At 37.8% G+C, this 25,160-nt stretch overlaps 1 protein-coding gene across 1 annotated transcript in view; it reads left to right on the forward strand.

Annotated features, from left to right (window-relative positions):
• The window catches only part of NCKAP5 (NCK associated protein 5), a 371,629-nt gene that overhangs the window by 308,816 nt on the left and 37,653 nt on the right, over positions 1–25,160 (forward strand). The window contains exons 12-14 of the mRNA XM_063340758.1: positions 330–4,180; positions 4,917–5,037; positions 9,298–9,376. Of these exons, the coding sequence (XP_063196828.1) occupies positions 330–4,180; positions 4,917–5,037; positions 9,298–9,376 (4,051 nt within the window). The remainder of the gene's footprint in view (positions 1–329; positions 4,181–4,916; positions 5,038–9,297; positions 9,377–25,160) is intronic.

The raw sequence follows: 25,160 nt of genomic DNA on the forward strand, positions 1-25,160 counted from the left end.
CTTTTAATTTTTTTTTAACAATTCCTTTATCACTCCCATTTGCTCACAGGTTCCTCATTTATTCTGGCATTTATTCTGTCTTTCACAATCCAAATTGTTCTTCTTTTTTATCTTAATCCTTTCATTCGTATTGTTCTTCCTACAGGTTTTAAGTGCGCTGCAGCCTTCACACCACTATGAAATCCTTTATTAAAAAAAGAACATTACTATTAATAGCAATGGATGAAGTGTAATGCTCTGTGCAACTCCTAAATCTCTTTACTAAAACGGTAACACTTTTTATTAACAGCATTTGTGAGTAATATGTGAGTTTTATTTTGTTTCAACAGTCATCCGTGAGTTGGGATAAAAGAATAAGCATTGGTTCTTCGCTCCCAAGCAACCTCTCAAGTCCTGCAGATGATCTACCTCCAACTCGTATCAAGGAAAACCATATCTTAGAAGGGCTGAAGAAATTACAGAAGCAAAAAATATTACTTGAATCACCTTCAGTAATATCAAAATGGGGTTACAAAGATTGCATGAACTCTAATGAAGGAATATATTCCCCTGGCATTAAATGCGGCAGCCATAATGAACAGGCTCATTGTAAGCCAATGGAAATAGGAAGTATTTGCATTGAACATAACAAAACTTTCTCTTATGATTCAGATTCACATGATGACGCAGATGATGACTCTTCATCCTTACTGATGCTGCAGGAAGTACCAAGCAAAGACTGCAGGACCTATTGCAACAAATTAACTCACAGCGTTTCTGACAGTTTCTTTGACTGGGATCCTAATAGGAAACATTTGCCAGAAAGAAGTTCATATTTTAATTCAAAGGAAAGACCTGAAAAATTGACAAGTTTTGTCAGTGGTTTTCAGGCAGAAGTAAAATCGTGCACCAGAGCAAAGCTGCCTGAGTTACAGTTAAATCAAAGCCATGCTAATACAGGCTGGAAGGACCTTAATTTTCAGCTTTCAGATACTGATGACAATGAAGTCTTGGATGAATTGCATATAGAAAGCAGTGATGAGAAAAGTCCATCAGATTTATTAGCAACTCCTTTTTCTGAGAAGTACACAAAGATCTCTGACGTGCTCAAAGTCACGGAGAATTCTCAGTTTGTATCTACTGACAAAGAGGAAGAACACATATCTGCTCACTCAGACGCTAGGCCAAAGACATGTAATTTCATTAAACAACAAAAGGTTATAAAAAAGACCTCTTCTGAAGAGTGCATTACCGTAATATTTGATGCTGAGGATGGTGAGCCTATTGAATTCAGCTCACATCAAACAGGAGTTGTCACTGTAACAAGAAATGAAATTTCAATCAACGAGCCACAAACTAGGTCCAGTGCAGAATATACTGAACTTATACCTCAGGGAATAACTGATTTGCAGACAGGAACCAATGCTAGAAACTACGCTGCTTTACAAAGACCTGAAGATGAAACCGAGACACAGACTCTTGAAGATAATACAGGGAATAAAAATACAGTTGTCCCCATGACCACCAGTGAATTTTCACACTGTGAAAGAGTGACACTGCAAAATACTCCCCGACAAAAACTAGTGAAGCCAGTGTATGATGTGTCATACAAGGCCAATTCAAGCTCCACTGTGCATGCAGGAATCAGTCAAAAGGCAAACTTGACTAAAATACCTGGCAGAGGTAAATTTTCTCCACAAAAAACTGTGATGACAGAGAGCGAGGAGACCCCTGTAGCTCAATCAGTGGGCCCTGTAACCCTTGAAAAATCACCTGCTCTGCCACCTGTAAAGCTTTCAAAATTCAAAAAGGCACAAAGTCCACCTCATAATTTTGACTCAAAAGTCAACTTCCAGGTTCCAAAGCCCCCTGCCCACCTCCTGCCCGGCTTGAAACGTCCAGGCAGAGGCAACAGGTCAAAGTATCCAAAGAATCAGAGCCCAGCATCACCAGTTTTGCCTCAGCACCTTATAGATCCCAGTGACTATGGAGAACCTCCAACCAGAGACTTTCATTGTGATTTAGCAACTGTGGAAGCCCGATCACCATCCCCACCTGTTCCCCCAGGCAGGTCAACATCCCTGTTGATTCGGCCTAATTATGCTCATTCACCACCTGTAGCGGTAAAGTTAGGTGGAGCTGGTCCCAGCGAAACTGCAAAAAATATACTGAAATCATCACCATTAAAAGGAACTGTGAACTCTGGCTTTCATAATCAATCTAGTCATGAAATGCAAGCAAAAAATGTATCTTCTGGGGCCAAAACTGAATTATCTTACCTTCAAGAAAATGCAGAAGCAATTAGGCAAAATAACTGCATATCTCAGCAACCCCATAGTGCATGCCAAGGACTTTCCAAAGTTTCCACAAAGCAAGTCTGCCCAAAAAGCTCTAATCAGCTGGGTCTCCACAGGAATCATGAATTTTCCAACACAGATTTTCAAACAGACAGGTCCTTTTCTCTAGGTTGTCCGTCATTGGAAACAACTTCTTCACAAAACACACATTCCAGCAAAAAAGTTATTTCCAGTGACAGTGGGGTGGATCAGCAACAAAAGATGCCAAACATTCTCCCCGCAACTCCTCAATGTCGTACAACAAGCACAAGTGAGCCTTTACTGTCTCAGGTAAACAATTCCCCGTTGTCAACACTGTTTCATGGTAGTGACACTGCACATGCTACCCAAAACTCTAATGAGAAAGGAATGAAAACCCGTCTCCCTGTAGGACTGAAATTATTTGTCAAATCTCCCCAACTTCTCCGAAAGAGCTCCACTGTACCAGGGAAGCAGGAAAAAGACAGTATAAATGCAGCTTCCAAGAGTAATGTGAGTTCCAGTAAGTACAAGCAAAATGAATCTATAAGTCTAAGCACTAGAGGTGCAACAGATGCTGAATTAAAAGACTCTACATCTGATACCGAAGGAAAAAATAATTTTGCTGTGGGACTTAATATGGATACAGCATCACCTTATTCACATGAGAACTGCAACTTGGTGGTAGACAGAGTAGATGGATTAGAAAACAAATTAGTTAAGAGATCTGTTTCTTCTAGTAACAAGTCGCACTTGAAGCCAGCGCTGGGCATGAATGGAGCGAAAGCTCGTAGTCAGAGTTTTAGCATTCATACAGGGGAAAAGCCATCTGCCCCTGTGACAGAAGGTCTCGGAAAAGTACGGACTCAGATAATTACAAACACTTCCGATAGAGGAAATTCTCTAACAAGGCAGAACTCAGCCATGGAAGGACTTCAAATCAAGGCCAGTCCTGGGTCAGCAGTGACACCAGAGACTCTTTCATATACTCCTAAAACCACAGAAAATTCTTATTCTAGACAAGATTCTCTTGGAAATATGAGTAGTTGCAATAGCCAGCAGGGAAGCCCAAGCAAACTGCCCTTCAGATCATCTTCAAAAGTAGACTTGTTTCACAACACTTCAAAATGTGATGGAAACAAACCATTTTCTCAGAAGGATGCACGCAGTCTATCTGTCCAGAGTGAGAAAAGCATTGAAAGTTTTAAACATGAAGCTCTAAGTAAAAAAAGTGTTCTGCCAGCAGAATTGGACTTAGAAGCGTCAGCTTCTGTATCTTCCAAACAAGTTTCATCGTTTCAAAGCTCGGATCGAATAAAGTGTCCTCATAAACTGGAAGGAACAAAGTCACGAAGACAGCAAATGTCTTTGAAGTTAGCAGAAGCCTCTGAGAAGGTTACCAATGTTTTGAGTTCACCAGCTCTACAACCTACAATAGAGGAGAAAGTCATGTTATGCATCCAAGAAAATATGCAAAAGGGTCAGGGACAAACCAGATCTCCCACTGCGGAGACTAAACAAAAGACTGGGCCCTCTATAGCTAGTTGGTTTGGCTTTCGAAAGAGTAAGCTCCCAGCACTGAGTAGCAGGAAAACTGATGTTCCTAAAACAAAGGTAGAAAAAAAAGATGCAAAAGTTCCAGGATTTGGAATTAAGCAGGCAAAATTAGAAAGAAGAAAAGAGAAAAAGAAAACTGAACACTGTGAAATAGAAAATGAAATTAACAAGAAAACAGACGGTGGTGACATTTTAGCTGATGTCATGGAGTGCAAAATTATGAAATCTTCACGAGACACGCCTGGTGAGATTGAGTGTGAAAAAGTCAAAGGTTCCACCACAGCTACATACTCACCAAAAGACAGTTTTATGAAAGAGCTTTTAAACAGGTAAAACTCTGGAACAGAATTTGGGATGTGGTGTTGTATGCTGTAGCTTTATAGATGCCCAGATGCTGAGTTCAGTGTATTTTCCTTTTTGACAAAGAATGCATAGTAGCAATCAGTAGGTACACTATCAGGACTTTAATCTCTACAGGAACAAACGTTAATAATGTTTTTGTTCATGTTACTTCGTTAACCAAACTCTGAAATTAAAGAATGGCAAGTTACATCCAAGTTGAGAGAGATTCAAATGATTCCAGTAATCAAGAATCTAAGCAGATGGTGCGTAAAGATAGAGGATAATTAGGTACATGTTTTAATGTATTCCATCTTCGTGTATTGTAACCAGCAAACATACTTGGTAACTAGTCAGAATTAATTACATTTCTAACTACTACAGCCTCTGGTCATAGAAGAACTTAGCAATTGCTATACTCTGTTTGCACGTTTGCCCCACAGCAGTCCAAAATATAATATAAATCATTATATGTGAAAGACTAAATTGATATACTACCTGAAATTGCAAGTGACAGATTTGATCAAGGCTAGTTAGAAACATTTATCACTCAAAGGTCTAGAGACAGAAAGATACAGAGAGGTTACTTTAAACATTAAAGGAATGGAAAAGTAGAGTGATTGAAGAAGGGCAATGTAATTTATCAGAGGAATCACTCTCTACCTGCAGAGCTGATAAGAAAGCAGCTCAGCAGACAGAAAGTGGATCAAATAATGTTTCCTACAGGAGTGTGTCGAAGGGCAGCTCCCAGGGCTCCTCTCTTCACGGCAACTCTATCAGCTCTCAAGGAAACCACAAGAAAAACAGCAACACAAAAGCTGATATGGAAATGCAGAATCAGACCCTGGTAAGTGCTTTGGTACATGAAAACATTATTACCTTCTTTTTAACTTCTGGATGTGTTCCTTATTGCCGGTACAGACACACGGGATAGTAAGTGTTTATATATGATAGAAAGACTTTGTCTAGCTAGAGAATTCTGAATTAGTATGAAAGTTGGCAGCTTGACTATAGGCCAGATTATACAGCTAGTCATGGAGATTCTACTGCTTCTGCTGGCAGTTCAATTCCAGTGGAGATATATGCACAATGATGCTATAATCATACTGCAGTACAGTGAAATAATAAGACCATTTGCTTTTTTTTTATTATTTTTCCTCCTTTCCCTCAAAATTGCGTGCCAGTATTAAACATTCCTCTGAACGTTATAGAAATCAGTAAACCTGAAAAGTGCAATGCTGGCGGGGAAAAGGCAAAGTATTTGACCACGTTTGGGAATATTTTTCACTTAAGAGGGAGTCTCAAAAGCTAAAACGTATATTTGACCCATGTCTCTCTTTGTACCATGGAAAATTTTCCTGTTAATGCCCTGTAGTTAGTTTTATGCTTCCATAAGGTATTAGCTATACTTGATACTTTAATTTACCCAGCGAGTAGAAAAGTTCCAATTTAGAAGAAAAATAATTTTATTTTCTGTTAGCTGCTAGATTCTGGTTCTCAAAAGATTATGTGAGTGGCTAACTTTTCTGCATCCAGAAGCATACACACAGAGTCTAGGATTGTAGCCTAAAGTCAGATTGAATGGGTTCCCTTCCTTGTGATGTTTCTAATAATTAACCTTAGAATTTAGTGAGTAATTTCTTGCCTAACAGGGACCTTTCCCATGATGTTTTAAAGTAGAAGCACCAGGAGAACAGAGGTGCTTTAACTCAGTGAGCATTATTTTCTCATTCCTGATAGCTGTCTTGACTGTATTATTATTATGATTATTAAAAATAATCACAATTTTCAGAAAATAGTTTGAAAACTTGTGCCAAATATAATTCTGAACATGAATTTGAGCCTATTACTTTCGTTGTTCTGATAAAACTGAGTTACTGAAGTACAGCACATGCAACTATTTCATCTGAGAGAATTTGAAATACAAATTCTTTGGGATGTGTTTCAAGGGTAAAACAAATTTCAAAAATCTTCATAATGGGAACTGGAAAAACTTTTAGCTAAGTACTGGTGTTTAGGGTGCTTAAGTATCCCGCACATGGTTTCAACTTCAGGCAAATGTTTTTTTACTTTAATGCAGATGTCGTTCCTAAGAACATCTGCAAGGTCATTTTTTAAAACTTATGGAGAACGTATGCAGAATGAATGTGTTGGAAGACTTTTTCCTCCTGGCTCCTGTGGTATCGTCTCTTCTTCGAAAATGTAGATGTCTCCTGCATTATAAAACCACAAATTATAAGCATATCTAAGGCTGTCCTTGTAGTGTCACTGAAAGGAAAGAGAGAGAATGAAAGTCTGGAAATGTGCAATATGCAGGAAATTCAATCCAACTGATCTAGAACTTTGATAGCAAAGCAGAGCCCCTTATCAGAGCCACTCAGTTTAACTATGCCCCATTTAATATGGTCCTGACAGCTTAGGGTATATCTTCACTGTACAGAAGTACAAAAAACTCTACACATTGCTTCTACAATTTCTTGCTAGCTTTTTATTTTCTAAATGCTGCAATAATTTGCTGTGCTTCTTGTCCGTCATTTTGAGAAGTCTTTCTAAATGCAGCAGTAATAGTCACTTAGGACTTTAAGTATATCTTCAAGAAACACACTTTGTTTTATCAGGGAACTACAAAGATTGTCCTTAATATACATAAATAACGGAGAAGTGCTAATTATACTATTTAAGGACATGTTAGTCATAGGGAAAAGGCATTACCTGTCCTATACCATACACTTTTTTTCGCTGGGAATCAAAGTATTTTTGCATTGTCTTGAAGATTAAGTTACATGATATGCTTCATCATTGTGAGTTTCATATTGTATTTTTTTGTGGCACTTAATTCCTGAAAGAAATATCTAGTGCCAAAAGACTGAGGACATCTAAAATAATGAGATTAAAAACATACTTACAGTTCTTAATGCTAATTTATGAAAGAGATATACCGTAAAATACACGGTTTGTGGAATCTCATCTTGTCCTCCAAACTTCTATAAGAAAAACAATGGAAAGTCTTTAAATTCAAAGTTCATGCATCTTATTACTATCTTTCCAGTTATTCTTTGGTGTCTGCTCACTTTGAAGCAGTTTGCAAAGGACTGGGAGATAGCTGTGAGTGAAAACAGTCACATGCAGTAGACTGGCGTGTTGTGCATTTTTTTACTTGTAAAAAGACAAAATGAATGCTTTTGGAGAAAACAGCACAAATCTTTTCAAAAGCCCTAAACTTAGGAAGATTTCTTTTCTTTTTTGAACAATGTGAAGTGTATTTAGTCATACAGGTTCAGTGCAGAAGCTTCTGTATTTCAAAAGTGCACATCATATATATACTGCTTCTTTAAATCCTGGCCATAACATTTCTTAACATTAATTTTCTAGCATTTTTTCTTTAAAAACCTATTTAATTTTTGATGATTAAATCTCTTATCTTATGATATACCAGGTAAAGACTTGGGGCACTATTATGCCATAACGTATGCACCAATTACCTCTGATTTCTGTTCGTGCAAAGAATGTTATTGCTTGACTGCCACTGAATTTATGGAAAAAGCAATGTTCCACCAATGGCAGCCTTGTGCATTCACCTTCAGAGGGATACGCTTCCCGTTAGTGTTCATCAAAAAAGCACTTTGCTCTAAAGGCCAGCCAACAGAAATACATAATATTTTAGCCCACACCAAGGATATTCCACGTTCTCCAATACTTTTCCGTGTCCTTGGCTGGAGCTTAAGGTGAGATACAATCATTTTTGTGCTGCACTGCTTCATTTCATCTTTGTGATTTTATTACAGCCCATTGTAATTTAGAAAAGCCATGGGCTTTACTTTGTGAGGTGGAAGCGTGGCACCAAAATCAAGACACCCAGGGTTTTGTATAGCACTGTCTGTCTGCAGTCTGGGTGTTTGGGGAATACCCAGAGATCTATCCTAATATTGTGAAATGACACACGAGCAGCAAGCCACAGACCGCCACGCAGCATGCAAGTGGCAGAAACTGTTTTACCCAGAATTCGATACCAAATGATCACATACTCTCCTCTTCATTTCCCATAGTCTGAAGAGCCTCATTTCAGAAGAAAAAAGATGTCATCAGATCCCTGGGATGAAGAGATTATAAATGCACTTTTATAAATATAGAGAGCGAGTCTTTCATGTCTTACTGAGGCTAGTCACAAGAGGTCAACAGGGCTACTTGTGTAAGCCAGACAAGCAAAATATATACTATGATCAAAGATATGTCATGCAAATGATGATAACTTCTACTGGTTTAGATTATAGAACATATTTAATGTTACTGTGAATGTGCTGTATGTGGTTTAAAACAGCAGAGAGTGATTAACAAATAATTTAAGATCTCTGAGATATCGAAAGTAATTTTTTCTGCAGTGCTGGCTTTCCTCCTCTCATCACCCTGAAAGTATCTTCATTCCTGTTTGATTTATGTAGTGTGGCAGAAAAATATGTCCCAGGATCTGAATTATGGCATCTGATGGCATGTAATGGAGGGGGTTTTCACTGTATGTTAGGAAGATGCTGAGATTATGTATACATTTTGGAAATAGGAGTGCAGAAGAACAGAGCGAAAATATGCCTTCATCTGAAAAATAGACTATCTAGGGTATTTGAATAACACATACTTGAATGACATATACAGGATCTTAGTGTGCACTGCATTCTTAAACTAATCTTTTCTCCCCGTTTAGCTAATAAATGCTTTTAAACAGAGGTGGAAGCAAAACCACCAAAGTTCAGTGTTTGCAAACTAAACTAGAGAGATACCACATCATGTATTAAGTTCACATTTTCTTAGCAGAGAATCTGAAACATGTTTTTTCTAGAGAGAAACAAAGAGGTCAGGAGACCTGAGCATAATTTCTTGAGAAATTGCATCTTCCAAGGGTATTTTTTGACTGCTGCATGTTGTGACTTTGAATGAAGTTAAGAGTTGTTATCCTCCGAAATCATTCATACAATGAGACAGACATATACTTCCACTTCTAGCTGCCCTGTAACTTTACTCTGGTTTATTTCTGAAAAGATATTCTGTAGTTATTATGAAGCAACATAAACAGAGTCACAGATGTTCTTCACTTTTGTTGTTGTACTATGTACAGGCTAAAGTAGTCACAGAAAACCTGCAAGAAGACGACGAGGACACCATGACAAGGACTACATGTCAGAGTCATGTGATAGGTACAAAATTATATTTTACACTGGATTTTATTGCTGTCTCAAATCTTGGAAAAAAACATGTTTAATTCTCATTACTTTATTTGTATGCCCACCTAACGTCAGCTTTAGCATTTATTTAGATCTGTTCCTGGAAAGCCATATTTCACCAACTATATAAAAGATGAGTAGGTCCTATTACCAATTGTGAATCAAAGTAATGCTCAACAGAAGGGCTTTGGAATCTGGCTATGAAAGATCATTTCAACCTGCAAAACTAGTGGGTTACATATAGTGGCTTAACTCGAGGGTTGTCGTGCATGATATTTGCAGTGGGAATAATACTGATATACTGTAACTCTGTCATCTGGCCTTGAGTTAGTAAAATTCAGAATAAAATTCTGAATAGCATAATAACTACTGTGATAAACTAAATCAGGAGTAGCAAACCAGATGTCTGTTCAGAAAACCTTAAAGCTGTTATTGAAAATAAAGGTGCCTGTGCTCTACACATTTCAGGAGGGTAGCACTATCCGCCCTGTTTCTTGATTGGCATGTACTAATTTTTAACCTCAGTACATGTTAAAATATTTAATAGGCAATGGAGGACAAAACAGAACTCTGTTTGGGATCTGTATTCGAGCAGTATGTCACCAGCATAAGGAACCAACTCCGAATGACAAAGATTCTCCTTTAGCAAGTTCCCTTTGCAGGCAGAGGCTGCAGCAATAGTTAAAATCTGATTCAGTGTTTTCAGGACACTGTAAGTGATTTTGCTAGCAAGAAGCTCTTTCATTTCACTAATACTGTCAATCAGCAAGTGGGGCTGAATAGATGTATCATGTCGAAACACATTTCTCTTTGGGGTAGTAGGAAAATGTTTGCATGCTTTATTGACTTGAACAGCCTTTTCAGTCCCAAATTCAACCAAATAAAGTCTGTCTGGCTTACTTGCAGAAAAGATCCCTAAACTCTTCCCTCTCTAAGAACCCAGCCATAACTTGGCTCCATCACAGCAACTAAGTGACCAGAACTTTGAACAATGCAGTGTGAGGCTCTGGGAGGATTCTGTGAGTGGGCAGGCACTAGCCCTGAGAAGAGAAATACATGCTCCTCACTCTGTGAATAAAGGACTTTCTTTCTGTTACTAGAAATTGCCCAAAAGAATATAACTCACTTAAGATTGTTCAGAATTATTTTTCCTCAGACTGAAGTAATTTTTTTGCTTCCACCCAAAAATTCTTAAAACTTTGACTTTGACTTGATGTGAAATGTTTGGGTTTAATTTTTTTTTAATGCAGATACTGAACAAGAAAAAACAGCTATTTGCAGAACTTTTATCTTAAAAGACTCCAGTGCTTCCATGGTGTTCATCAGTGTATTTGGTGGTTGTGGCTGAGACCTAATTGCTATATATTTCGATATATTACTTTGTTATTGGTTCCTGTAATATGTCATGCAGGTGGCTTTTGAGAGCATTAATGTGTTGCTTCTCCTACTGACACCAAATCTGAGTCTCTGACAGGACGTAGTGGTTATGGAGCAGGTTGGTTGGCGTTCCCCAAAGTCAGACTTCCGTTGTGCCTTGTGTTCATGATGCCCTTAGTTAGGAGAGATCATCACTGTGGGTCCAGCCCACCTGTGCACCAAAGTCCTTTTTTGCAAAGAAAATACCTTTTTCTTCACCTTTTTCAGGGCTGATGACGTGAAGAAAGTGACAGGTAGGTCTATGGCCCAGGTCTGTAGAAGTCCACAGAGATGCCAGGCAGTGCTGCCCTTTGGAAATTCCAATAGCTCATACAAAGACCTTTCCATCATCTGAATTATACCAATTACAAAAGCATCTTCTTTTCCGTAGACAATGCCATCTCTTAAAGGCTCAACACAGGATTCCAGCTATCCTTGTTCTGCCTTGTCAAACCATCTAAAATAACTCAAGGACTTTGCTCTGGGGATCTAGTTGTTAATGTCAGGAAACTCTTTGATGATGAGAGACGTTATGTGCAATAGATAGTATTGGCACAGTAAAAATTATAGAAGTCTAAGCAAATTTGTTAACATTAGCATGTTGAGTCCTAATGCAGAATGTGCCGGTCATTACTTATTTCAGCAGGACAAGCCCAAGCCTGGGAAATTAGAAACATGGATCTAAGTGCACTTCCTGAATACCCCTAAATCAGTATTGTGCTGTATTTTATTACACTCTCGTCAGGCTATGTTTTATTTTACATTGGTATTTTTGCTGCTATATGTCTACATTGCTCTTTGTGAATAGCGAGCTTTCCTACATATCGTTGAGATTCTTTTACCAAATTCCTTGATAGAGATTCTGGCATTTTTCTGATACAAAGGTTTTCTTAGAAAGATGCTGATTTTTTTCGAGACTGAAACTCTATGCAGCTTTTAAAAAAGTTCATTTAGAACATTTCCCATGTCATTTTGAGATTTTTAATGAAAAAAATACACAAGGAAGAACTTGTGAAGATTATAAAGAACCTTGTTGGTATGGAGAATTACCTGAGATGTGAGAGCACTAAATTCAGCTTTCTTTGTTATCAACTCCTAAGCTTCTAGTTGTCAGAAGCAGAAGAGAATTATACAGGAAGGATGGCTCTGTAAATGTTATGCTTCGCTGCCGTCAAGCCCATGACTGTGAGCCAGGCTGATCAAAGCGGGCAGTTCACATCCTGGTGGAGGCTTTTGGTTGATTGTTCTCGTGGAACAGTTTCACAGTGTTGGGGGTTCTCACAGAACAGTTAGCTAATAAACAAGATACATATAACTGAACAGTCTTCAGGGTTGATATCACGTTCTGGAACCAATGCTGGTTCATCGCTTGCTAATAATGAATTACTCTTGGGTGTGTTAAAGAAAAAGCATGTAAAATGCCAGTTGCTAAGGTTTTAATTTATTGTCAGTTGTTGATCTAAACAAATTTAAGTATTTTGCTGACTCTTTTGATTTGCTAAATTGAAAGAATACAAGAATGCACAGTAATATAAAATTTCCCTTCTGCTATGCCTGTATCGCAGGAACATGTGATCATTTCCATATGAAGCAGTCATTTATATTGTGCCATATTGTACTTAAACATATATTTTAAATATTTTTTTTAAATTTAAAACCAAAGTATGTTATACCCCGGATGCTTTTGCTGTACTGTCAGTGAGGATGCCAAATGTGGCCCAGGCAGCACAGATGCTGCTTGTGCTCCCACTTCCCACGGACAGGAGACGCAAGAATCCACAATTACCACTTTCAGGTCCAGTCATCCTCAGAGCTCCTTCCTCAAGCCCTTTGCAATAAAATAGTTGGGTTTTGAAAGCGTGATGAAGTGGGAGATGCTGAAGTACCTAATAAGAGGAAGGACATGATGAAAAGGTTGACTTTCTCCTCATGTCATGAGAGACTCCACAGCTCAGACAGGTACAGCAGGGTCTCTAAATATTCCTATAAATAAAATTCTTTTATTGAATGCAAAGACGATGTGTCAAGCTTCTGCCAGTCTTGCTCCCTTGTAAACATAAAAAAGCCTTAATTTTACAAAGAAAAAGAATTCTGTTTCCCCCAAGGGAGTAGAAGTGTCAGTGTTTTTCTTGAAATTTCCCATTGTCACAATGGCCAAAAAAATTGCAAGGCAGTTAAAAATGACATCTTTACATAGAGAAGTTAATAATTGGACATGTTGAGAAGAAAAAAGCATTTGTGGGAAAGTTTAATGTTTCATATTTCAAGTACTGTTTCAAATTAGCAGCCACTTCTGGAAAAGTGTGATTGTATTAATTATAATGTATTAAGAGTTTTCATTGATAAACAGCTTCAAGGGAAAAGCCAAAAATCCATGGCACAAGCAAACACATGCTAATTACTGAAGAATTAATTCTTTCAGACAGCTTGACACGTGAATACTATGGTATACAGTAGCAGTCACACCAAAGACAGTTTCCTTGATTTTAATACTCATCTGCTATAGCTAAAATACAGGCACTTTGAAGGAGCAAAAGTATTTTGGCTATACAGGTCACTACACAGATTAAAATGTTCCTGACCTTGTTTTCTTTTTAGGAATACGTATCTGTAATGAAGAGGAAAACTCGTCATAATTATTCATATAATTCTTCAGTGTTGACATAAACCTATGCTGGTGCTGAAGGAGGAAAGACTCAGTGTGCTGTTTTCTCAGACATCAACACTTTGGTGATTTGTCAAACCCCATGTTTGAAAGCTGCATGATAATCATTTTTCTGGGTCCAGCCCCCTTTTCTCTTCGTGACCCCAAATGGGTGACAAATTCACTAGAGAAGCAAGTCACCATTGAATATGCTTTTTTCTAATGATATACTCAAGCTTCACACAAAACACAATCTCAGCATATACTCACCAGCCTAAATTGGCTGATGAGACATGTCTGAGAAGGTTTCAAGTCTATTCTTAAATTTATACTCAGGTTTCAATACAAAGAAAGTTGATTTTTTTTTTTTTGTCACAGATATTTCTATGTGTAAATATGTTATTCACCATAGTGGATTTCCATTCTATCCTTAGCAATTTCTAAATGAATCAAACAAGCCCTTGTAGCCCAAAGCACTGAAGTTCAGGGAGTACATGAAAGCATGGACAGTTCACCTAAAGGAATTATTTTATTGAACTGGAAATTTTTTTGCTTTCAAATGTTAGTTTTGTGTCACTGATTGAACAAAAAGGCCAGATTAATTCTTTAATAAAAGCATGAGCTTTGACATCAGGGACATCACTGCAGGTTGGTTTTGCCCTCAGAATGACATCACTGGTAAAAATAAATTTAAAAAGTCTGAATAGACCTGCAGTTTGTTTGAGCATCGTGGGTACTCTAGAGAGCAAATACTTGATAACACAAAAATTGTTTGTAGCAATCCCAAATCTATCTGGATGGTGTTGGTACTATCTGCTCCACTGGAAGCACCAGATGCTACCTGCTGAAGTTGTATGGGGAGTTAATTCCCTGAGGCAGGCTGGGGTTAGAAAGATTCACAGTAGAAAGATTCACAGTTCTTGGAAAGAAATTATCCAACTGTGGCATTGACCCCTATTGTTTGTTTGGAGTATTTCAGGTGAAATTCAGAGCCAGATGAAGATTACGAAGATAAATGTAGTCAATATTTTTGGAACTTTGAAGAAAGACTTGGGTCTAATTTTGGTCAAATTTTCATTAGAGGTCCAGGTCACTTGCTCAAAATTGATTCATCCAACATTAAATGGGAGCCTTGTAGATACTGGCATTTCTATAATACAGAGAAAACGCCTGCAGATACTTTAAAAGCTTTTGAAAAGTCTCTAGCTAGGTAGAGGGTTGGGCTTCCACACTATCAAAGCAACATTAAAAGTGCATTGTAGACTTTGGTGCTTTGTGCTAGAACAAAAACACACACTGAGGTCAAGGGATTCTTTTGTAGCTCTGCTGTGGCCCAGCGCTCAATTCCATTAAAGTTCTTGATAATCATCTGCCTTATAGCAGGCTTTATAATCTTTTTTTTCTACTTTCCAAGAGCAACCTTGCAGAAGGGTTTTGCAGTTTAATTTAAAGGCTATCTGGTCAGAAAAAGGGAGGTCTGTCTTTTAAGCAACTTTTTGGAGATTTTTTTTCTTTAGAGAACATTTGGTTGAATCCCGTAGATGCCCAATGTTCCAGAAAGAAAGTGTTGTTGGTAGTTTATATGGTGTGTTGTGTTTTAAAGTCCACTCCTTTAAGCTTTATATGCAACAAAGAAAAGTGATCAAACTACATTTTCAGTGGAAAGCAGGAATGTCCTTCACAGCAAGTTTTATAGGTAAGTTGCTAGCACCTTGATAGCAATTTTACAGACATACCAGTAGCAAACATAGGACATATAATACGTTGTACATGTAAGTGGGTTTGACTTAAAATGAAATGTCAGCATTACAATTATTTGTATTGTAGTATCAAAATACTAAAGATGATAGCCTTATCTGTGTATTCTGGTATTGTTTTATTCAGCACCCAGTAGCCATACTATGAGACTATATATAAGCATAAAAAGCCACACTTGATAAGCAGACTTTTCTATGAGGAGGAGGACCTGCATTCGTTCTAGTACCCCAGCTTAATTTGTTTCTCTCTGACTCCTCTTTTCTGTCTGGTTCTTCTGTATGGTTTTCCTGCAGATATACCCATTTACTGCCAAGATATTTTTTACTCACCTTTCCCCTCATGTTTGTTCACCTGCATCATTTAAAACTGGTTGTCACTCTTTACTGCTTGTGTGGTGCCTCATTACCTGACTCCCCATTAATGTAGACCACTATATAGAGCCTGTCTTTTTGTTCCATACCGATACCATTTCTAAACTACGGATCCTTGCTCTGGTGTCATCTGCCTTTTTTATCTTGGTTTCTTTCTGAAATCTAGATCTGATGAACACTGGAACTGAAAAAGTATGTTTCAGATTTAATTTCTGAATGTGCTGTTTAATGTACATACTCATAATGCTTAATTATCCAATTGCCAATGAATTGATGAAGCCTGATGAAAATAATAGCACTTCATTTGCTTGTTGAATAAGCTTGTACCCAGCTTCCAGTAAGAGAAGAAAAAGTACTGGACACCCCCCTCTGACAAACAAAAGACTTGGGTTTATCCACCATTATGTAAACTACTTAAACTTTGGGTGTTTTTACTGGAGTACTAAGTAAACAGCTGTTGAATTCATGTTTTCTCATTCTCAGGGAATGGAAATAGATGTGAAGGAAACAAGCCTGATTAATGTGGTAAATACATTAAGTCTGACATGCATCATCCTAAAACATGTCCATTAAGCCTGACATATTTGAGCAAACACATTTACATTAAAGAACCCTCAAAACCTGGAGGCAGATTAGGTGAGGTCTGTAATGAATTACTGAGATAAATGTAACAGAATAAGTGACAGAGGAAAGATGGTGAACAAATTGATCTGCATTACAGCCTGTGCATTCAGTAAAGAGAGGTGATCCACATCACTGTGGAGAGGCAAAAGGATAATCCAGAAGTTGCTTAAATGTCAGGCAAATCCTTGGACGCTTCTAATGCATTTAATGAAGAACAATATTCAACTGATAAAATGTCTTTTGACCGCAAAAGAAATCCTCTCCTGTCATGGAGTCTCAATGCCTGAGAAAACAACTTATCACTGTCAGTGTTAATTCCTTTCATCAGGCCATTGATAGAAGTTGAGAAGAACCATTTAGCAATCGTCTTATCACTGATACAGCAGTTGAATCATTCATTTACACATGATCAGATAAAGGAAAAATGTTTGTTTTATCTTCCCCATCCACCCAGTAAAGCCGTGGAATACCTAGAAGTCTCTACCTGTGAGGCTGCTGTCTGTAAAAGCCGTCAAACAAAACCAGTTATCACCGAATCCATTTCCAATCTGGGTCTGTTCCTATTTCAGATCTGCATGCTCAAAAAGTTATGTTTTGATACAAGTTATGACAAGGTATGAGATTTTCCGTAAATCCCCTATACAGGAGTAATGGTACAAGTATGCATGTGTTCGTTTGTACAGCAGTAACAAAGCCATTTTCTAAAGCCCTGTGTGCGTGTGGAAGCTGGGGGTAGGTGTTAAATCTGTAGGTGCTGACTGTATTGCTTTAGTAAGCGTGCTTCCTGGGCTGGAGCTTTGAAATGGGACTTCAGTGTAGCAGGCGACTTAACAGCAACCTCACTTGCTACATCTAACCAGCTAGGACGTTAATCCAAAGGACTAGGTTCCCAATTGCTAAAACAGTGATGAATTAATAAATACTAAAATAAGCTGCTTGCCTCTAGCAACATCAGGATCCAAACTTGTTCATTAAAAAAAACCAAACCAAGCCAAAACAAAAAAGTCTCAAAACCTAGTGCCATAAGGGGCCTGGAAGATATGGAAGAGACCTTCACAATCTCCTTATCTGTCATGGTCTCACTGCCCTCAGAATACTTCAAACAGGAGACGTGTGAAAGTCCACAAACAGAACTGAGGTCAGCTGGGTAAAAGGCAGTTACATTTGTACTTTCACTCACCCAAATGCCTCTGTCAGTTCCTCAAAGTTTATGCCATTTCATGCCTCCATCTAATATTCCCAAAGCATTTACGTTTTAATACAATTATCAAGCACTGTTTTTCCCAGTTTGTACTTCAAATTCTTCACTTTCTGATCCTTCAACGGCACTGAAATTACCTATGTCTGTGGTTTACTTACTTTTCTGAACGAGAGTAGCTAAAATGAGGCATCACTGAGGGGAAATCTTCTTTAATAACCAGTAGGCATTGCAAGAACAACTGACGGTCTTGTGTGTAGAGACTTACACTAGAAGCACGTAGGTTGGAAGTCCTCCTGCTCAGGGACTTCATCAGTTGAGTTTTTAGTATCTTCAAGCATATTGTTCTAAATCTGTCCGTGACTAATGCGCCATTTCTTTGTGAGGCTTTACACAACATTTAGCAGTCCTGTGTGCTTATACTGCAGTACTCATGTTACTGAAGATATGGGGTGGTCATGCTGTTGAGTGGCCTTCCAGGGCGATGTGGAGCCACATTCTGCATGTACCATCCCAGGACTTGCTCATCAGAAACAACTCACACGGATGTATAAAGCTGGTTAAATATCCTCTCGTTCTACTGAATTGCTCTGCATCTTTTCAGTGGCATCTTATTAGTGCGTGTTTTTCGTACGGGTGAGACGGTGAACAGCCTTTGCAGAACAAACAGAATTTGCAGAATGGAGAGACCTACGAGAGGAACAGTATTATGTGGGTTTGGGCCACTGGAAATGGGGTGAATAGTGTCTGCTGTACTGTGTTCTTCAGTCTTGTTTGGCACTTGGGCATTTCTGCAGGGATTAATTTTGAAGTGATGGTCTGAAGGAGCCTATAATAATAGAGTGAAACTTTCTGTGTGTTTTTCTAGTTGTTACTTATGTTCCTTGAAGATGATGGAGAACCTTGCCAATGTGAATAATAAGAAACTAACGTCCATTAGTGTCTTCTAATTTATGTCAGCTTACCTTCTTCACAGTCTGTCAATGACAAATCATTTCTTTGTATTTTAAAAGATAGTACACCTAGCACTTGTCTAATTGCCAATTCTTTTGCAGCACCGCTGCAGTCTACTGTCTAGCTTTTCGTCCTTCTGTGGAGAGAATTAATACTTTGGATCAACACTTTCTTATTAGCCACAATGATTTGCTGTTAATTTCCTTCTTTGTCATTACATTTATTCACCCAGAAGTACCAAATTTTATCACTAGAACGAGAAGAAGCGTGGCTCTTTACACATTATGTATAGGATAAAGTCTAATTATTATTCAAGATACTGAGAATCTGCTGGTCTCATTCAGGCTTAAAATGTCAATTAAACAGGATGGCCAGGTTCTTCAACTCCGAAGTTAATGCTGCAGTGCTGATTTACACTGCTTTACAGTCTGGCCCAATCTATATTCGTTTTTATCCCTCAGATCAGGACTGTGCCTGATTATCATACTTACTACAGGATAGTACATGCCAGTATTCTCTATAACAGTATGAGACCTTCTATTTGAAACTTTTCTACTTTACATGGTTTCTGCTTCTGGCTAGGACCATCTGTAGATGTATGTATGAAGCCTCAGTCATGCATTTCCTATTAACTCTAATTCATATACCTGAAGTACAACTGAGCAAACTGAAAAGCATTTTGAATGAGTATGTGTTGAGTTATTGTAAACATTTATTTCAACTGTGCTCATGTGGACTTTGTGCTCCTTTTCTACAATGACGTCTAGTAGAATTTTTGTGAAAAATACATTTTCACCTGAGTTATCAGTTATACCAATTATATATCCAAGCCTTTCAGTCCTTAAAGGGGGCTTATAAGAAAGATGGGGACAGACTTTTTAGCAGGGCCTGTTGCAATAGGACAAGGGGTAATGGTTTTAAACTGAAAGAGGGTAGATTTAGACTAGATAGAAGGAAGACATTTTTTGCAATGAGACTGGTGAAACGCTGGCCCAGGTTGCCCAGAGAGGTGGTAGATGCCCCTTCCCTGGAAACATTCAAGGTCAGGTTGGACAGGGCTCCTGATGTTGTTGAAGATGTCCCTGCTCGTTGCAGAGGAGGTTAGATTGGATGACCTTAAAGGTCCCTTCCAACCCAAAGTATTCTATGATTCTATGTTTCTATAAGTAATAAACCCTCCTTTCTTGGGCTTTGCTACTTATAGGTACAATTTCTGAGAACTGGGATATGTCTTTTCTGTTAGAGAACAGCAAATAAAGGGAAGCATCTGCCCATGCCTTGAATGAGCAATCCGCAGTAAGGTGTTCCTTAGACAGTGTGCAATTGTTAGCTCCCAACCTTTACATTTCAGGGTACTAAGGGAAACAGAAGGCTATTCTTTCTCAGTGAAAGAACGTGGAAAAGCCACATTTCTGCATTGCAGCAGATCTGTTGCTTACCTTGGATTCACATCTTGCATCAGATGTGAGAACTTCTCTTTCTTCTCAACTATTACTCATCTATAAGGATTTCTTAAAGATAGTTGCAAATCTGTAAGGCTGATTGGCAAGTGCTGAAGTAAAACCAAAGGGGGACATACAGCCAAAAAAGAAGAGTGATAGCTCTCCAAAGTATTTCTAGGCTGGCCCCGTTGACAGCCAGGCTGCAGCTGGACTGTGTTTAGTTATCTTCTACGCAGAGCTTAAAGTTGCTCTTCATGTGAATTATAAGTCTCAGTGTTTCTTTTCTAGTAGGACTAAAGTAGATTTTTAGAAAGTGTAACAGTGTAATACAGAGGGATTATTCCAGACATCATCAGTTGTGGGACTTTCCCAGGTGGAAGCTGCATGTATTTATGTATTTATGACCTTTGTATTTAATAGACACTGAGAGATGTGGAGTAGAAAATTCCAAGAATTATCCAAGTTCTTTTTCCAACTCATTTCAAGTTTTGTTCTCCATTCTTTCACAGATGCAAGGAAGGGATCTGAATGCCTGGAGGGGGATGGGAAGTACTTATTGCAAATAAAAAATAAACCTATAGATGACTGCCAGACTGGAGTACAAGATTATTAGTACTCACTAATAATTAAAACTAATCTTTTGACTTACTAGTATTTTAAGGTGGGACTGGAATTAAAATGAGGCAGCAATTATCTGTTTCAACTCAGAAAATACATTTCGAAGATGGGATTGTGGTCATGGAAAACTGTGAAGATAACTGTCAAACTATTGGACAAATGACATATTGAAGTTGGTGGGTTTTGCAAAAAAAAGCTTGACTAGGAAGAAGCAATAGAACACTGAATAAGTCAGTAAAGTCTGTATTTATTGTGTTTGTTATTGATATTATAAATAAGCATAAATTGTAATCCGAGATTCAAGCAGCCATGAATGTAGATTGATGGATCTACATTGAAAATACACTGCACAGTCCTCCCGTTTACCCTTACTTAGTATACACTAGAAATAATTCCATTTCACCAATGCAGTACCCATGGGAGTATCAGGGCTGTGAAAACTCGTGTCTTTTCTAGTTTTACCTAGGATAGCCTTCGGGGTTTTTTAGTTTTGCATACTAGTTGTACTTCAGATCTAGATAGAAAACAATAATGCATTCATCTTTGACTAATTGGATCAAATTATGGTATAAACCCAGAAGGAATAATCTACTTAAAATTGACATTGATTTGGCAGAAATACATTCATTTTTTTGTGGTTGCTTTAGCATTGCAGATGAAGAGAAGGATGTGCAAATAAAGAGATCTGTTTTACCATCTGTAGTTTAAGTTCTTCCTGCCAATGCCACATGTAGCTTAAAGATGTTTATTAACTGATAAAGCAATTTTGCAGAGACCTAGTTACATTTGCAATATTATTCTGAAAAAAGAAAAAGTGCTAATTAATAATTTGGCATGTTTCAAAATACTAGAAAAATTGTACTCCCTTTGTGTGTCGGAAAAAACCAATTACATGTTCTCTGGTTCCATGTGTCAGCTTAGTAGGAAGCCTTGAACTTTATAATGCAAAGAAAGGTAATTTGTTAGAACTTCTGTATTCTGTTACTGATGGGAATTATGCCCGTTTATTTTTTGTGTCCTAGATACTCCTTGAAGAAAGCCCATTCAGTGATACATATCTCTCAAAACTTTCTTTAAAGGCTGAAGTGAGTCTGTACTTCTGAAAACAGCTTGCTGGAAATTTCCCAGTGAAACTGTTCTTGATACAGAGCTATTTTTGACTGATACTTTTTTTCCTGAAAATGTCTGTTTTCTGTGGAAAATTCTGGTGGTTCCTCAAAGATTTCAGCTGAAATTTGTGTCAATCATGCGCAGTTTTGTAGGCCAAAACTTGCAAATTTATGTGAGGAAGATCTCAAACCAGCTGTAGTGGTGAGCACAAGGGAGAATTCCACATTTTTCATGAGGTGGGATGTTTCTTTGAAAGAAAATGCATCACTCCGCTACTAGCATTATACATAGAAAACCTACTGTAAGCAGAACTACCTGTGATCTTTTTGACCTAAAATACGGTTGTCCTCTTTGTTACTGTTTATTTTTAATGTTAAGATAGATTGGCCGTCAAAGTTAAGTAACGTACACACTTCTGCAACTTTCCTACCTCCAAACAGAAACTTAGTTTGTGTCAGACATTTGAAGTAAAGATAATGTCTGTTTGCAATAATTGCTTCTGGTATCCATCAGTATGTTTCATTAGTGAGATTGTGGTTCTACCTGACAGGGAATGGCTGAGGTTATTGAGCTGCTTCTGGAAATCCTGACCCCCCCAAGCAGCACTGAGAGGTGGGTGCCCTCTCTCAGTCATGGCACAAGTCAGGAGAGAGGCAAAACTTTACTTACAACACAGTAGGGCCTATAATTATTTCCTCTTGGGACCTTTATGTCCTTCCCTCTATGCTCACATCCAGAAATGTCTCGCCTTGTTATGTTTAATTCAAAGTGGCTGAATTGCCTGACCATTTTGAATTACATTATGTATGCACATAAGACAATATACCTGCTTAACAGAATTGTTGATCGACACCTTATTTTAGCTCTGTGGGTAAAACTTTTGATCTCGTGGTTTCTGTAAAGATTTTTATGGATGATTTAAGCATCATATTAAAGCTCACATTTTGTTTTAACTAGATGGTCAAAATAACCATGAGTGAATATATAGATTTCTTCAAAGTATAACAGTCCCTATGTAAAGAAAGACTGGTATGTGATTTGTGAATAGACTAAGCATCTGTGAAACTCTTTTTAAGATACAACATAAAAAGACTTTATTAGAATATGAATCTTTATTTTACCTGAGGAAACATTTTTAAACACTCTCCAGTTATTCAAGTAAAGGTTTTTTTAGAATAACGAGTCATCAGATCCCCCTTAGTAAAAGTATCATTTCACATTATTGAAGAACTGTGTATCAGAAGCTGTGTTTAAAAGCTATATCATCACCTTATGTCTTCGCTTGTATGAAATTCATGAAATCTCTTGGATATGTGCTAGGACTCAACATAGGTTTACAGAAGTTCAACATTAGAAAGACTAACATGTACCTAATCTAAAAGTGGGACAGATTTTGCTCCATTGCTTATTTTGAGTAGTACCCTATTTTGCAACCATCAGCATAGAACCTAGCCTGAGAGAGGCTGGACCCACGTTTCTTGTGTTGTGCTGGAAGCAATTCCCTTCATAGTAGCTGTTCCATGTTTTCTTTTTTTTTTTTTTTCCCAAATGGATTTTTCTTTCACATGCATTGTGTAAAGATTAACAGAGAAGGTTGCTATATACAACATAAAACAGCATGGTACCAGGTCAGTCTGAGAGCTCCTCTCACTCACAGAGTGACCGATACCAGTGCCGCTGAAGGAACACAAAAGCAAGGTCAGCAGTCAGCTTTACTGTGTATTCTCTCCCAGTCTCCAATGATTCGTACCAAAGGTAGTTTCTGAGCTGGAGGTGGTGTGTTTATGGTATCTTTGTGGCAAATGTTTCAGAAGAAATTAAAAAAAAGTTGAAAAATAATTAGGTTTGATGATCTGTTGCTGATATTTAAGTTGCATTTTTACATAGGCGCAAGAGAATGCCCTAAAAGACTGTAATGAATTCTAGCTTGTCAGTTCTCATCAGTGGGCTATGTTTACTTCTAACTCTTTAATTTTTGCATTTCAAAGATATAAAAAAACGCACAGAAGGAGCTGCTATTGTAATTTTCTCCAGTGATGATCTCATTTTTAGAATTCCTGATACCTACCAGCCTGAATGTCCCTTTTCTATTCTTCCCTTGTTCATACCCTCAGAACGGCGCACAATTTTCAAAGATCTTTTTTATTCCATCTCATTTGGGTGCTGACTCTATGTTGAAGAGGTCTTGATGGTCTACTGATAGCAAAAGACTCTGGCAAAACACCAATGATGTTGGAATACACCAAAGCCTGTCCAACTGTAAAAATTACCATCATGTCCAGCTGATGTAGGACATGAACTGCATGACCACCTGGCCTGTGAAAATATTAAATCTGAAAATTATTAAGGAGTAGAGTGTTCAACAAACTTTCAAAAAACTTTCCATGCAGTTCTAACTCCTTTTGCTTAGTGGCTGAGAAGCTCCTCAACATTAAAGGTCTTCTTCAGATTGGCCACAACGCCCTGTCATCACAAGATTCCCTTGCAGTAAGGAGTTTCTTGATCTCCAAGAAATTTCTCTAAATCCTTCCTTATTTCTTTTTTCAGTTTTGAGAAATATTGCTCTATAGTAGGACTTCCAGGGACTTTGTTTTCTGCCCAGACTCAAGTCTACATGATGGGAGGGAGGGAAGGAGCTATTTCTATGTTTCAGGCTTTTGCTTCTAGTCCTATTGTTCAGTGGAACGGCAGATGGTAAGTCTGTCTGTGTCCACTATAAAAACTAATACCATTGTGGGAGCTTCTTTCCTGGCGGGGAAAGAGGCAAAAAGAAACAGAATCAGGCAAGGAATTTGGCTTATATGCCAGGGAAAATTTGCAAGCAAAAGCAATTAAGCTCATATATAACTCTTTTCAGACTTTAATGTTTTGCAGAATCGTTTTTCATCTATTGAGTAGTACTGTCGCAGCATCAGAGATTTAACTTTACATATTTTCATTATGCAGTCTTGTGCAGCTTTCGCTGATAACAGTCATTTGAAGTGTCAGTGCAACTGATGAAATCAGATGGACCATGAACGGTTTGGTTTGAAAGCTGTCACTGAGATATATAATGTATTTTTTTATTTTGCAGTTGCTTCATAAAAGTTTAAAAACAACGCAAGATAATGTATATTCATTCATTCAGTAATACAAATTGTTCTGAGAGATAGTTTTCTATTTCTATAATATAGCTTTAGGAGTGAATTAGTTACTTTTATTAGTGAAAAATTAACATGTATAAAGAACTTTGTGGTATATTCTGTAGATTTAGCACTAGCGTTTTGAGAATTGCTCAACATAGCTGAGTCACAGGATTTTTCAAAAATCTGTCTTTGAGTGTCACAATGGGAGCTGCTGAGCTTTGAGTACTTTGAAAGCCAGGCCCTTTTGTGGTTGTTCAGAATTAAAAATTAGTGAGCTGTTTTAAGAATCTGTTTTCCACATGGTGTATTTCCTTTATCATGGATAACGTCTCTATGAAGGAACATCTCTATAATCGATTAAAACTATTTTTCCTTTTAATTAAATGTGACACTGCTGGTGTGCTCCTCCATCACTCTTCCAATTATTTTGGGAACAGCAGGAGACTATTTTCTTAGAAATACGGCCCTCGGTATTCATTTCTTTTGATTTTATGCCG

This window comes from Chroicocephalus ridibundus, chromosome 7, assembly GCF_963924245.1.
Source record: "Chroicocephalus ridibundus chromosome 7, bChrRid1.1, whole genome shotgun sequence".
Lineage (NCBI taxonomy): Eukaryota > Metazoa > Chordata > Aves > Charadriiformes > Laridae > Chroicocephalus > Chroicocephalus ridibundus.